The sequence below is a fragment of the Lissotriton helveticus genome, chromosome 6, assembly GCF_964261635.1.
Source record: "Lissotriton helveticus chromosome 6, aLisHel1.1, whole genome shotgun sequence".
NCBI lineage: Eukaryota > Metazoa > Chordata > Amphibia > Caudata > Salamandridae > Lissotriton > Lissotriton helveticus.
Window position 1 is genome coordinate 365,725,765 of NC_136067.1, and position 15,139 is coordinate 365,740,903.

The 15,139-nt window shown below is 46.5% G+C and overlaps 1 protein-coding gene across 4 annotated transcripts in view; it reads right to left on the minus strand.

Moving 5' to 3' along the window:
- Positions 1-996: 996 nt before the first annotated feature.
- Positions 997-15,139, minus strand: part of LOC144761369 (uncharacterized) — a 510,161-nt gene continuing 496,018 nt past the window's right edge. For all 4 annotated transcript variants that reach the window (XR_013595688.1, XR_013595689.1, XR_013595690.1 and 1 more), the window contains 2 exons: positions 5,897-6,180; positions 997-1,087 (listed from right to left, as the gene is read on the minus strand). Coding sequence is in view for 1 of the 4 variants with exons in the window: in XM_078646783.1 (XP_078502909.1) it covers positions 1,081-1,087; positions 5,897-6,180 (291 nt within the window). In the remaining 3 variants the exon portion in view is untranslated. The remainder of the gene's footprint in view (positions 1,088-5,896; positions 6,181-15,139) is intronic.

The window sequence follows — 15,139 nt, forward strand, 5'->3', positions numbered from 1 at the left end:
TCAAGTACTGTTGCTCCCCCATAGATTTCACTAAGTGGCGAATGAACGGAAATGCCTCTGGGGAGGTGGACTACATCACCGAACAGCGAGAGTAGTCCCGCCACACCAAGCATATAATCTATATGGGATAAAATTCCATGGCCCCTTGGGTGGAAGGTATACTGACAGGATAGGGGGTGGCACATTCGCCACACATCAAAAAGGCCCATGGCCGACAAGAACTCAGATAAGGCCTTTCCTGAGGCATCATACTGTCTGGCTGGCCAGCGACCTTTATCTCCATTAATGGCAGCGTAAAAGTTGCCACCAATAAGTAGTTCCCCCTGTGGCAAACTAATGATGTATGAACCTAGGTCAGCGAGATTGGAGGTATGTAATCTTGGAGAAATATAGAGGGAAATAATGGGGCATATTCTCAAGGACTTATCGCCGAGTTATCAGCACTTTATCGCAGCCAAAGTGGCGATAAATTTATCGCTCCATTCACAAGCTGGTGCTAACAGCCCATATTACCAGTTTACCTGTGATAGCATCCACAAAAAACATCGTCACAGATTACCCCGGCAACTATCGCTAATGAGATGCAGAGTAGGCATTCCCATGCAAACAGCCACGACAACACCACTCTGCAAAATTCACAATGACCAGCCAGATCGGGCATAAGAACCCAAAAAAGGGTGATAAGGCACTTTAGCAGCAGAAATGTAACACCTGCTCTGACCTGGTGTAAAGTCGGACGACAACCTGCACCAGAAAAGGGAGCCCAGCCCAGAGCCACACCTGTAGAACAACTGATGCCACGTAGCCAACAATCATGCAGCTCGGACACCCAAGAGGGCCACAAAACCCTCCACCACCACCACCAGGACCCACCCCCCCGGACAAAGATATGTTTCATCAACTTCACAAAACCATAAACAAAACAATTCTCCTGATGTCGCACAAATACAAGTAACATGCATGTGTTGTCACAAAAAGAAGAATCACACATTCACCTTTGAATTACCAAACAAAACATTTAATTCAAATAAACTGCAATTTTGAAGACTCATGGCGGGTCTCCTTGGGACAATCTGTAGGTCACAGCCTGCAAGACAAAAATCCAGATATGAAGGTGTGACATGCGCTCATCAAAGGCAGAGAGGGAGCGAAAGAGAGAGCGAGAGATACAGAGAGAGAAAGAGAGGGAGTGAGAGAGAGAGAGAGAGAGAGAGGAAGACAGAAAGAGAGGGAGAGCGAACATCACTCAGCACACTGTGGATTATATAGTACACGCAATAATACACCTGGTGATTTGGACACAATAGCATGTTATGAGCCGCCGAAGGATTGGTCACCATTTACAGCATTAAGCATTTAGTTGTACGTTGTCAGTATTTTTACTGTTAACCTTGAACAGTCGTTTTTTTGTTTTTACAGATTGCACCTGAGGAAGGAACGTCACTGTCCCAAAATGCATCAGGCATTGCATAAAATGTTACGCTATTATTTTCATTGATGGAAGAATGTATTTTACTGTTTAGCAGCAATCAATGGGTTTCATGATTTCAATGGACCAGAGATTTATGTTTTGCTTCAGCAAAATGACATATCAGCATGTATTAAGCAATTGTTAAAATAATTGAAGAGTTATCTGACATTAAATATTCAAAGGAATAACTGATGAAACGTTTGTTGCATATGTAATGCGTATTGTATTATTTTTATGATTTGAGTAGAGAGTCCTCACAGACTATACATGCACAGTGCGCAGCGTATCCTCCCTTCCTTGGTAGTTCTCTTTATTTCATGTTATTCAGCACTTGATAGACAGCAAGTGCTACGCTGTGGCACCATTGCCAAAATTATTTTCAAATCTGTTTGACCTGTTGTGATTAATTAGAATAGGGAGTGCGCTTCCAACCCTCTTCATTTGTGGGTGTAAACCAGCCATGAGGGGGTGGCTGTGGCATGCTTACAACTAAACCTATGATCAGCAGATCACTACAGGGAAGACCTGGGACATGTAGCTTTGTTGTCCCCCCTGTAAGTGGAGTGGGCTGGCCTGGCGTATGCCAGTCCAGCGTAAGGCTGTGAACAATGACCCCAGGGCTCTGGGCATGGTTCCATCCTGGGCTGGACAAGGAAGTAAATAATGCGTGTGTCTCTGTTGTTGTGTTGGCGCCACCCTGACCACATTCGGCAAAGTGTCATCCTGTGACCCAAGTCCAACGACATGAGCAACATGGACATAAGGGAGCATCATTGACCCTACATTCATCCACACTTGAAAGATCATAGACATAACACATCTGTGTGAATATGAATGTTTAGCGCACATTCAGTGGAGTCTTGCAGCTGGAGCAGTACAGGGCCATGCAAACCCCACTTTACAATGTTGGCCCGTGGAGGGCCAGCCAGAGTCCTTCAGGTAATGACAAGTGCAAAGGAAGAGGAAGAGTTCAGTCCGCAATCTGAATGTTGTGTCTTTGGCGATCAAACAGAATATGGCAGACCATTTCGAGGTCCTAGGTGAGTGTCGCAGAGTGTATCGGGGGACAGTGGAAGGTGATGATGCAGAGGGCAGAACCAAGCAGAAACCGGCCATATGGCGGAGATAAGTGCTACTTCGTCCTTCTTACCACGAAGGCAGGCTTATCTGCATCTTCGTCCACTGCTGTTTCATGTGCCTCACATGTGGGTGTTGGTGTTCTGTCTCCAGCACTGTGTGGCAGTAACACCTCAGGGTCCGGAGGAGGAATTTCTGCTGCACTGTGTAGCCCTGACACTTCAGGTGGCGGAGATGTGGATGTAGTGGTAGCAACAGCATGCATCAGCGCCAGGCCTTGTGGCAGCAATGCCATGAGGATGGTATTGGGGTCACTGAGGAACCCAGCTACCTCTCTCTGGTGTGCAGCCGTGGCAGCCGCTCTTTCCGCCTATGTCCGCTCCATGGTCTCCATTATCCTTCACATGTTTCCCAACTCCCATCGTTAGGGCCACTCTGACTGAGACAGGAACAACTGTTCAGAGTCAAGACTTCAGCGATGTCAGCCATGGTCCGTTGGAGAGCATGGAGCGGACTATGGGTGTCCGTTAGGGACTGTGAGTGGTCCCTGATGGGACTTAGACACCCACCTATATTTGATATTTATTGTCATTTGTAGAGCGCTAACTTTCGCTCCGGAGGGAGCATCTTGGCGCTGAGCACACAGAAGGGCGTCTAGGGGTGCATGGATCAAATAGCTGCGAGGACTGAGGAGTCAGACTGAGAATAAATCCAGGTTTTCAGAAATTTCCTGAAGAGGCTTTCAGAGGGTGCATGCCTAAGGTTGGGGGGGAGACGGTTCCATGCCCTGGCCGCCAGAAGGGAGAAGGTCTTTCCTCCCTTGGATTTAAGTTTTATGCGGGGTTCCGAAATAAAGTTGGCGCCAGATGACCTCAAGCAGCGGATAGGAATATAGTGCTGAAAGCGCTTAGTCAGGTAAGATGGACCCAAGCCCCTGTTTGCTTTAAATACAGTGACAAGGAGCTTGAATAAGATTCTCTTATGGAGGGGCAGCCAATGAAGGGTGTTGAGGGCTGCAGAGGCTGAGGACCTACGGGGGAGTTTCAAAACAAGCCTGGCTGCTGCATGTTGGACACTCTGCAGCTTTTTCAAAGAGAACTTCTTGATGCCGGCTAGGAGGCCGTTACAATAATCCAGCCGGGAGAGGATAAGCGCCACCGCGACTGATTTCCTGGCTGTGATGGGCAAAAAAATTGAAAAATTTATTTAATTGCCTGATCAGGCTGAAACAGCGACCAGCGGTAATGCGCACATGTTCATCGAAGCTGAGGGCAGCGTCAAATTGAACACCCAAGTTGCGGGCTGAAGCAACCGCGCTAGGCGGTGCTTCGGAGTTATGAGGCCACCAGTCTTTGGGGGAAAAGAATGTGCCTTTACCTAGGGGAATTATTTCTGTTTTGGCGCTGTTACATTTTAAATGATGCAAATTTAGCCAAGAAAAGACTTCTGACAGACAGTTTTGGAATCTGATAGCGGCATCCGGAAGTTTTTTATCGATAGTGACGACAAGCTGAGTGTCGTCAGCGTAGGATGTCACGAGAATCCCATGTGACTCGATCAACGTGAGGAGGGGGGCCATATATACATTGAAAAAGAGGGGGCTCAGGATGGAACCCTGGGGGACCCCCGAGATGATGGATCGTTCATCGGAAAGAAAGGTGCCCAAGGAGACCGTTTGAGAGCGATTGGACAGGAATGAGGTTATCCAGGCAAGTGCGGAGCCCGAGACACCAATCTCACGCATCCTTTTAATTAGAACGCCATGTGAGATGGTGTCGAAGGCCGCGGTTAGGTCTAGCAGGATGAGAACGGCCTGCCTGCCCTCATCCTGCAGGAACTTGATGGTGTCTGACAACTCAATCAAAGCGGTCTCTGTGGAATGGCCGGAGCGAAAGCCGGATTGCTGTGGGTGCAAAATACGATGATTTTCCACAAAATTCTTTAGTTCGTCATGGACTAGTTGCTCAGTGATTTTGCCTAGCGCAGGGAGGAGTGAAATTGGGCGCATATTAGACAGGTCCGTGGGGGATTTATTTTGCTTTTTCATGAGGGGCTTGACTGTGGCCTTCTTCCACTCAGAAGGAACAATACCAGAGTCGAGGGATTCGTTCACAATTGCATTAATTAGAGGGTTGACGGCCTCAACAAGGTGGTGCAAAATGACTGGGGGGCAGGAATCCGTGGGTGCACCTGATTTACAGGCTAGTATGGCTTTATGCGTTTGCATTAGGGAAACTGCTTTAAATTTGTTTAATGAAGGAATAGTTGTGTCAGGCTCTTGGGTAGGAATAGGTACCGGGGGGAAGTCCTTGTGGATCTTATTAATTTTCTCCTCAAAGAAATCAGCAATTTGATCACAGAGGGCTTGCGAGGGGGGGATTTCAAGTGCCAGTGCTTTGGGGTGGGTAAAAGATTTCACAATGTTGAAGATTGTTTGTTGTTTCTGTTTAGCAGAGTCTATTGCTTGAGTGAAGAATGCCTTTTTTGCTTTTTTTATAAATGAGAGATATTGCTTTCTCTGGAGAATATAAATGGATCTAGACGTTGGATCGTAGGTTTTTCTCCATTCTCTCTCCAAAAGCCTACACTTAAGGTGGCAGTCAGCGAGGGCCGAAGTATACCAGGGGGCATTAGGTTTCTTTTTTCCACGAACGGGTTTTTGGTTAACGGGTTTTGCATTGGCAGAGATTACTCTCTCAATCCACTGGTGGAAATTTGTGGAGTCTAGAGACACGTCACCCGTGATGAACGGGGGCGGTACCCCTGGTTGAGGGTTGAGTTTGATGTACTCAGCTACCTTTTTCCAATTAATAGGAAAGGGAGTGTGAGGGAGTTTGATGGGAAGGGGGGGCAAAGTTTTGTTATTGATGGAGAAGGGAATGAGACAGTGGTCTGTCCAGATTTGTGGCACGGGGGTGGAAGCAACTAGGGAGGTCAAGTTGGAGCAAATGCCGTCCAGGGTGTGTCCGGCACAATGGGTAGGGAGGGAAACTAATTGGGAGAGACCAAAAATCTCAAGAGAGTGGCGGAAATTAAGAGCGTGGGGATCAGTATCGGATTCCAAATGAAGATTAAAGTCTCCAAAAAGAGTGAAGGTAGGGTAATGGGTAAGGAAGGCTGCCAAAGTTTCATCAAGGGAATCCAGGAAAGTGGTGGCATTTCTGGGGGGGCGGTAGACGAGAGCTCCAGAAAAGGCGGAGGAGGGACTAGTTTGGATGACAAATCCCAGGGATTCACAGTCCTTGAGGGAAGCCAGATCAAATGTGTGGCACTTGAGTGCATTTTTTACAATGATGGCCAATCCTATAGCATCTAGTTTGGCTGCCATGCGGTCAAACCCCACTGCACCTTTTCAGCCAGCTTTTCCTGGCACCCCAACACACGGCATTGGAAGGCCATGTGTTCTTTGTGGGGGTCCTTTGAGGCAGCCATGGTGGTGGGTGCTGACTGCTGTGTGGTCTGTGCAGGGGGTGGGGTCTCATCGATGCAGCGGGGCTGCCCTGCTCCTGGAGGTGGGGTGTGGAGGCTGTCAATGAACTCTTGGAGGGCGTTGGTGTCGTAGGTGTGGTGGTCCTCTTCGTCATCAGGGAAGAGAGGTTCGGCCTGCTCTGCAGGAGGTGTTGGTTTTCAATCTGCAATGTGAAGGGGAGATGAAGTTTAACATTGTGTTCACATGTTTGTTGTCGCTGTGTACATGTTTACATACAGACTGCATGACAGTGTACATTGTGGCTGTTTGGGAGGAGCTGCCTATTTGCTGGGGAACAGTCGACATTTTGACAACATCACGGATATGTGTTTGTACTTGTACATTAACAACTCACCTTTCCCTGCAATGCCAAATGTGACTGGACAGTTTCTACACACAAGCAGCAACAGTGGTGTCCTCTGTTCTATTGTGGACGTGTTGCAGTTTGTACCACATCGTTATCAATGTTGATGTGCTCTGCATGTTATGTGTGTGTGCTGCATTTTGGGGGAGTCGCCCCTGCAGCTCTGATTTTGCTGCCCCTTCTACCTTTCATGCAGTGTGCCTTTGACTTCTGTGCTTATACAGTGCTGAGATGTTACATACTTGGATACATTGGTTTCGTGGTGGGAGTTGGGGGTCTGGGGCATGGTTTGTCTGCAGATATGCTCTACTTAGTTGTGCATATGTGCCAATGTGCCCATCTCTCCCATCCCCCCGTCCCTGGTCGTTACCCTGATGCTGTTGTGTTAGGTCATGTTGAGCAGTGTCCGGTCCCCCAACTCCTGCCACCGTCTCCCCACTGATGACTATGGACACAATTTCCTCCATATCGTGCACTGCATCGCAAAATGCGATGCAGGGTGCGCTACGAAATTCGTTTTATTAATTTAATTGTTTACTTACCTGCAATCCTCCAGATTCCGTTGTTTATCACCACCCACCCTGCCCCTCCCCCACCCCGCCTGCCTGCTCCACCGCAACTCCCTCCACAGGCCGCGGCTGCAGGATACCAACTCCTCTTGAGCCCCTGGTGTAGCCTGAATGGGCTGCTAATTGAAAGCTCCATCTATTGAGCGCACAGTAAGAGTCCCCCTGTATGTGTTTTCTTGAAGCATTACTACATCAGGTACTTGACGTTTCAGATATTGCAATACCACCACTCTTTTAATTTCATCTCCTAGGCCGCTGGCATTCCATGATAGAATTTTGAAGTTACAAGAGGGTTTATCTCGGATTATGGTATTGTGTATCTGTCCAAGCCTCTCGAGTGAGTGTTTCTAAGGACACCCTTTCGGAGGTCGCTTTACTTTTACCTTCAGGGCCCTTCGCTCGACATCCTGTTCTGCAGCTGTTAATTTATTGAGACATGTATCTTGCATTGCCACTACTACAAACCATTTTGTGCATCTAGAAACTCTGCAAATCCAACCAGAAAAACTAGTTCCACCATCCCCTCTCTCTGCATTGTGGACTTAAAACTGGCCAACCCCCAACTCTGCAAAGTGCCTGTGTATCCCATCCCTCATAAATTATTGTTGGGGAGCCACGAAGAAGGACAAGGGGTCATGTTTGCAGGGTAAAAGTCTCACACAGTCCTCTCGAGTCTGGGCAATGACCATTCACAACTAGACTACCAGTCGCCCATTGTCGCACTCACAGGTCAATCCTTCCTGAGTCGACCTCTCTCCTTCTGAGGGTCCCAGCAGCTCTCCAAAAGCACTCTCAGGTTCAGCAAAGTTGGGTGCAGCTCTGTGCTCCCAAACAGTGATGCAGCGGTGGAACAAAGCGCTTGTAAATATGCCCCTCAAAGTAAAAAAACCTGCAGTATCAATAGAAAAACTTAGGGGTGACCATATAAGAGGAGGCATTTCCTTAGAAGGGAAATTAACACCAAAAAGCACAAAGCACCAATGATAGTCTGAATTGGCAGTAAACAGGGATCCTGGCACAATTTCAGGCTGACCGCAAAGGAACACGAGTCAGGTACACGAACCAGATTCATCCTGGTTAAGAATTTTACCTCATGACTTCGGGGCTTATTTACAAGAGGCCTGTGCTGCCAGAAGTGTCACTTTGGGGCATATTACCAACAACTAGCGATAATTATTGCTAGGTTGGCTTAGCGGCTACAATTTTATCGCCGTGTAGCGACGATTTTTATCGCTTAGGAGCCTTGATATTATCAAGGTTTATCTCCTAAGCGATAAAAATCGGCCGAAATGCATGAAAATCGCTGAAAAGTCAGCGATATTCATGCATTACCGAGCAAATGCTCTTAGCCATGTTATCCACCTCCCATTGGATAACATGGCTAAGAACTGCTCTGGGCAGGTGTTAGCTTTTGGAGATAATCGCACTTAGTGCGAATATCTCCAAAAGTTGGTAATAGGAGATAGCGATGTTAGCGACTGTTTCCAGTCGCTAAAATCTTGGCACGCCCACTTTGCATGTCATTAGTGATAAATTTCTCTGACATGCAAAGCGGGGCCCAAGATGGTCGCTATCTCCTACTAGCTGTCGCTAACTGGTGTTAGGGACAGCTAGGTAATAGGGAGATAATTTTATCTCCGCTTTCTTAGCTTTTAAAGCCAAAAAAGCGGAGATAAATCCCTTGATAATATGCCCCTTTGTTTTATGCTCTGGTGGCGCAGGCCTCACAATCATATCTACGCGGCAACGCAAAGCCACTCTGCGCTCTTTTGCATGGCCTCACAGATATGAAATAAGGCAAAGCAGTGCTAAGTGCTGCGTTGCCTTAGTTTGCATCAAGGAGGCACTCCATGGGCACTGTGGTGGGTGTTCTCACGCAACACCCATAGATTTTGACGCTGCCCCAGATTTACAAAATCACTTATTCTTGGGGCCGCACAAAAACCATTTCATTTATAAATCTTTATTTCGGCATTTTAGCCATAAAAGAAGATCAAGACATGTTTGAAATACAATGTACATGGATGACACATAAATGTATTTTACATACATAATAAATTAATAGCAGTGCTGGGACAAGATTTTTTTTTTTAAATAGACCATAAAGATTGTACCATAAAAACATAAAACTTGCAATATGTTCCTTAATTCATTTAAAACTATTAATTACAGTTAGCTACTATACACAATTTGTGCGGTGGTAATTAAAAGCCTACGCTTATGCTACCTAACTGCCAAAAATTGTGATACGGCAAATACAATGGGTCTGGTTAGCTCTGTTTTAAGTATTCTATAAGCTTGCATACAATGTGCAAAACCCAAGTTTTTGCACAGAGTTTTGAGCCAATACCTCCTGGTCTTACAGTATGCCGGACAAAAGAAGAGAACGTGTAGAGCAGGGGTCTCCAACCTTTTCTGTAGTGAGAGCTAATTCTGCTCAAGGAAAGTCCTGCTGAGCTACTAGCATATTTTATCACTGTAAAATGTTGATGATATGTATTAACATTACACTATGACCCTAAGCACAATTATCAGTAGTAACCACCCAAAAATTCCAGGTGAAGTTATCAGCAGAATGCTAGGAAAACGTTTATCAATTTTAAATGCTTGTAATTAAGTAAAATTCAAATCATCACATGCCGTGTGCCACAAAGGGTATTACCACAGCAGTAAGTCTCCCCAACTCAAATTGAATTATCATTCAGCTAAGAACTTTAAATATGTTTCAGAATTGCAATATTTTGTCGTCATTAGCATGTTCATTTTTGAAAATACACATATTTGTCTATCAAAATCCCTTTCCACTTTGAGCAATCAAACTCAATTTTCCAGAAGAAAAACCTTTTCTGAAAAAGCATAATTTTTTCCTCTAAAAATCAAATCAGCTTTCATGGTTAGAATATACACAGTCCCTAAACATCAGCTTTTTGTTTTCATTGAGTACCGCCATGTAAAAATGCATTTCATGGGCAAATTATGCTTCAAATACCCAGGTATTGGAATCATAGGCCATTCTTCCTCACCATAACACTAAGAATGCCTCTGTTATGCCAATAATGCCCACCATTAAACCAGGGCTACCACTGTGCTACAGCTTGATGCCCAACATATATCAGTAATGGCCATTGTTATGGGAGAAGCGGTTGCCACTCTGTCAGGCATTGCTAAAAGCAGGCCAGTCATGCTCTTAATGTGTCAGTGATGGCAGCAAGTATGCCCAAAATAGTCAAGGACAAAAATATTATGGCTATGGCACAATTATACCATGAATGGGCGCAATTGCTTCAGATATAATACTCTTATGATGAAGGCCAGCATACATATTTGGCAGTCCTTGACACTAGGAGTAGCTTTAAGGAATCAATACTGTTTATTTAGGAAGGACACAATGTCACACACCCACACAAAAATGAATGTGATGCTTTAAAAATTTTCTGCCCTGGATGCATACTCTCTTCTCCTCAGCTCTTTGGTTGATCATGCTCCCAACTAACACATTTTCACTCTAGTTCTTGCAGTCACACCCTTTGGTGGGTCAGCTCTGGTTACTGCTGCTAATATTCTTTGATGTCACACACAGTGTGACTGATCGAGTAGGGCGGATAACATGGCCAATCTCCTTCTTAGTCAGATTTAAAGTGGATAAACATGGTTCATGTGGCAGACCCATAGGCCAACACTGCAGCTTCCACATGCTTCAACACCCTCCCCATACTCAGCAAGACCTTCAAACGGACCCACCCCCCGAATCCAGGAAGACCGTCACCCATGCACTCATCACCAGCAGTTTGGACTACGGGAACGCCATCTATGCCGGAATTAACACATTTCTACTCCACAAACTTCAGACTGTCCAGAACGCCGCAGCCAGACTCATCCTCAGCATCCCACGACAAGACCACATTACCCAGCATATACGAGCACTCCACTGGCTCCCCATTGAAAAAAGAGTGACCTTCAAGCTGCTCACATGCACCTATAAAGACCTCCACAACACCGGACCCCAATACCTCAACGAAAGAATCTCCTTCTACACTCCCAAAAGAAACTTCCGCTCCGCTGACCATGCCTTGGCCGAAATCCCCTGCATCCACAGAAGTAGAACAGGAGGCACAACCTTCTCCTACATCATGGCCAAGAGCTGGAACAAACTCCCCCTCAGCATCAGATGAAGCCCCACACTGAAAGCATTCAGGAAGAACCTCAAGACCTGGCTTTTCAAATGACCTGAGGTGCCCAAATCCCCCCACACACTCCCCTAGCGCCTTGAGACCCTCACAGGTGAGTAGTACGCTCTATAAATCCCTGATTGATTGATTGATAGGCCACCACAGTGTGCGTTTGAGTGTTATCAACATTGGTTTGGCTGTCTGTAACTCTTATGGGTAGTGAAATGAGCAGTGCTACCTTCTTTAATATACACAGAATCTCTGAGATTGTCTTTGTTTGGCTTCACCTCTGAGAGCTACTTTGAGGGTGCTGGTGAGCTACCAGTAGCTCCTGAGCTACTGGTTGGAGACCCCTGGTGTAGAGTGTAGATCATTTTCTAAGTCACAGTTACAACCAGGGCAGTTTTTTGGAGAGGATGAGGACCATCTACTAGTAAAGGCTCTTATCGGTAGAGTACCATATCTCCATTGTAGATACAGTTTCCTAGCTAAAATAGGGTAAATGTCATCCAAAATACACTCAAAGTGATAAAAATATTTGACCCTTAGGAAAGAGTCGGTTAGGGTGCCAGCTTGAGAATTATGAAGGACGGCAGTGAGTTTGCTGTCATAAAACAGTCTCGATAAGTGCTTGCGTGAGACCCCGTTACAGCCAGACTCGGGATCAGACCACAGCGCAGGTACTCCCAACCTCCCACATTCATTCCTAATATACATGAGCCACGGAATTTTCCCTGCATTGGGTAAACTTAGAGGGGCATATTATCAAGGGATTTATCTCCTCTTTTTTGGCTTTAAATCCAAGAAAGAGGAGATAAAATGATCTACCTATCAGCAACAGGGTGCTAACACGCAAATTCGCATGATAGCACCCTTTTTCTCTACGCTTCCCCTTGCATCTCTAATGAGATGCAAAGGGGGCGTTCCAGAGAAAAATAATAGGAGAAATGTTGTTAAGCGACATTTCTCCTATTATCAAGGATTTCGCTAACCCTGTTAGTGATAAAATAAGCTGCGCTAACCGCGGTTAGCACTGCTTTTTTTACACCTGGTATTTTCCTGACTTAGCCATGATATCCTATGGAAGGTGGATATCATGGCTAAGTTTGTGAGCCCCTATCATCAAGCTAACGCCAAACTTCGAGAGATTATCGTTGGTTTTCGAGCGATAATCTCTCATTTCGCAATTAGCGCGAGGATTTTTATCACTTCTGAGATAAACCTTGCTAATAGCAAGTTATCTCTGCGATAATTTCCGGCGATGCTTAGTGTTAAACAATTTGTTGCTAAGCATCGTTAGCGATAAATATCGCTAATCGTTGGTAATATGCTCCAATATTTCTATGAGTTCCAGCCTATAATTTGGCAGCTCGGGTGTTGTCCAGAGCCTGCGCCAGAACCTTAAGGGTTTGAGACCTAATTCCTCATCTATCGGTCTCAGACCCAAGTCAAACCTCAGGGGTAGGAGAGGAGTACTAAGTGGTAGGGCCAGCAATTGTCTTAGGAATGTATTTTCTGTTTTGCTGATATCAGTCCTACATGAGTAGCCCCAGAGTTCGCCGCCGTACATGACCGCCCCCCCTTGCTTGCGTTTTATAAATCTCCAAGGGTGGGCTGATAGGTTTAATAGTCGACGTATTGGCGAGCTTGAGGATACCCCCTGCAAGTTGGGCCAGTTTCAGTTGGGACTTAATTTGCTGGGGGCCCACGTCATGCTCTCGTTTATGGTTACCCCCAGATATTTGAAAATCTGGACCCTTTCCAGTCTAGTTGTACCTATGCTGGGGTTCGAGCGAGTGGTGGCGGGGGGTTTGAAGATCATGAATTTGGTTTGGAGGGCATTAATCTCCAAGCCCCGTCCACCACAAAATGCCTCGAATCCGTCCAATACGCGCTGTATCCCCATTGGAGACTTAGACAGCAAGAGGGTGTCGTCTGCGAACATAATCGCAGGCACCCTGCTACCTGCCAGATTTGGGGCATCAGTGTTCAGCACACCGTTTAAATGGGCGATTACCCCGTTGACATAGAGGCAGAACAGGGTAGGTGCCAAAACGCACCCAGCCTTACCCCCCTGTCAACAGGGAATCTGGATGAGAGTGCTCCATTCTTCCCACACCTAACCCGAGCGAAATGCGCCTCGTGAAGCCTCATCAGCATGTTCAAAAGTTGAGGTGGTATACCTAGCTCAAGGAGCACAGACCATAGTTTCGCCCGTGGGACCAAATCAACGGCAGCGCGTAGGTCCACGAACACCATGTAGAGGCTGCCACCCTCTATCCTGACCGTTTTCCAAAATAATAAGGTCAGACGAAAAATTTGGTCCATGGTAGATGTATTTTTCTTGAACCCTGCCTGATATGGACTAAGAATTGAATGGACCTCTATCCAGTCCTGTAGGCGATCTAAAATTAACCTCGCAAAGATCTTCTGAGGCACATCAATGAGGCTGATGGGCCTGTAGTTGGCTGGGAGCAGAGTAGAACCCTTCTTGAAGATAGGGACTATCTCTGCGCCCAGCCAAGTACAGGGTACCGCCATTCCTCTCAGGACTGCATTAAACATGGTCTGAAAATATGGGCCCCATATCTTTGGTTCGTGTTTGGAGAGGTCTCCCGGGAGTTTGTCCAAGCCCGGGGCTTTTTCCAACCGTAAGTTTGGCTATTGCATTGCAAACCGCCTCCGTTTTAAAATCAACCACCTCAAGCTGCGGGGTAGATGGTACCAGCATCAATTCTATTCCCCCGGCTACCATACCATCCTCCGCTGAGTACAAAGCGCGGAAGTGATCTTCCCACACTTCGGCTGCTATGTTTGGTTCAATGGCCGATACTGGCTCTCCAGAACCTGTATTGACAATAGACCAAAATTTCCGGGAGTCTCTAGCAGCGAGGGCAGCAGTTAAGTTGGTCCACTTATCATGATTCCACTCTGCCTTTGCACACTTAATCAGCCATTTGTATTCTGTTCTCCTGGCTTGAATTTGTAATTTGTTATTATTCTGCTTCAAAGCCTGTACTAGCTCTGCTTTAGCCTTTCTACAGGCGGCGTTATACCATGAACTTGTGTGAGCCCTTCTGTTCCGTTTGGTCACACAGGGGTTAAATACCTCAGCTAAGGTGCTGGCTAAATCAGTATAAAGTACCTGGAATTTAGTATGGAGGTCTGGGGGAGAAGGTTGTGTGATTAAAACACAGACCTCTTCAAATACGGGCACTATCCGTGAGTATAATTTGCAAACATCTTCTGGGTGTGCTACTAGTTTATCCCACCTGACTCTGTGTCTATCATTAGATAGAATGATCCTAGTATCAGGGTCCGCAGAGCCGATCGTGTTATCTTTGGTAGGACCGGGGGGGGGGTCAGTTCCAGAATTAGAGCGTTGTGATCGCTCTCGGCTCGTGCGGTAACCCTTAGGTCAATGACCCTAGGCCAAAGTCTTGTTTCAACTAGTATATAATCCAGCCGTGACTCTTGTCCAGGCTTGTTATACGTGCACTTGGATGGCATGTCCGAAGGCATGCGACCATTGCAGGCCCTAATTGAATGATTAAGAGTTAGTGCCGTAATCTGAATGGCTAGGGGAGACCATGACCTTGGCGAGGGCGCCTGGGTCGATGGTATAGACCAGTAGTCATCTTCTTCCATGGATGCGCCATCCCTCAAGCCTGCTAGTGGCTCAAAGTGACAATTCAGATCCCCCCTACCAGAAGATGAGTGTCACTAGTGACGGTGTTTAAAAAAAGGGACAGCTCCTCAATGGTACGCGAATCACTAGTTATGCTAACTGGTCGAGAATATACATTGACCAGAGCAAGCTTAAAGGCGTTAGGCCATCCTAGAACTACACTTTGGACATCATCGGAGTGAGTGTTCAAAGTCTTAGCCCTACATCCCAGGTGGGAACCCACCCAGATAGTAAGACCCCCCTGACGGACGTCAATTCCCCCCCCAGCGTGCCAGCACGTTAAATGATGCAAAACCCCCACGTAGTTGTTCCTCTCTGGCCCAAGTCTCTTG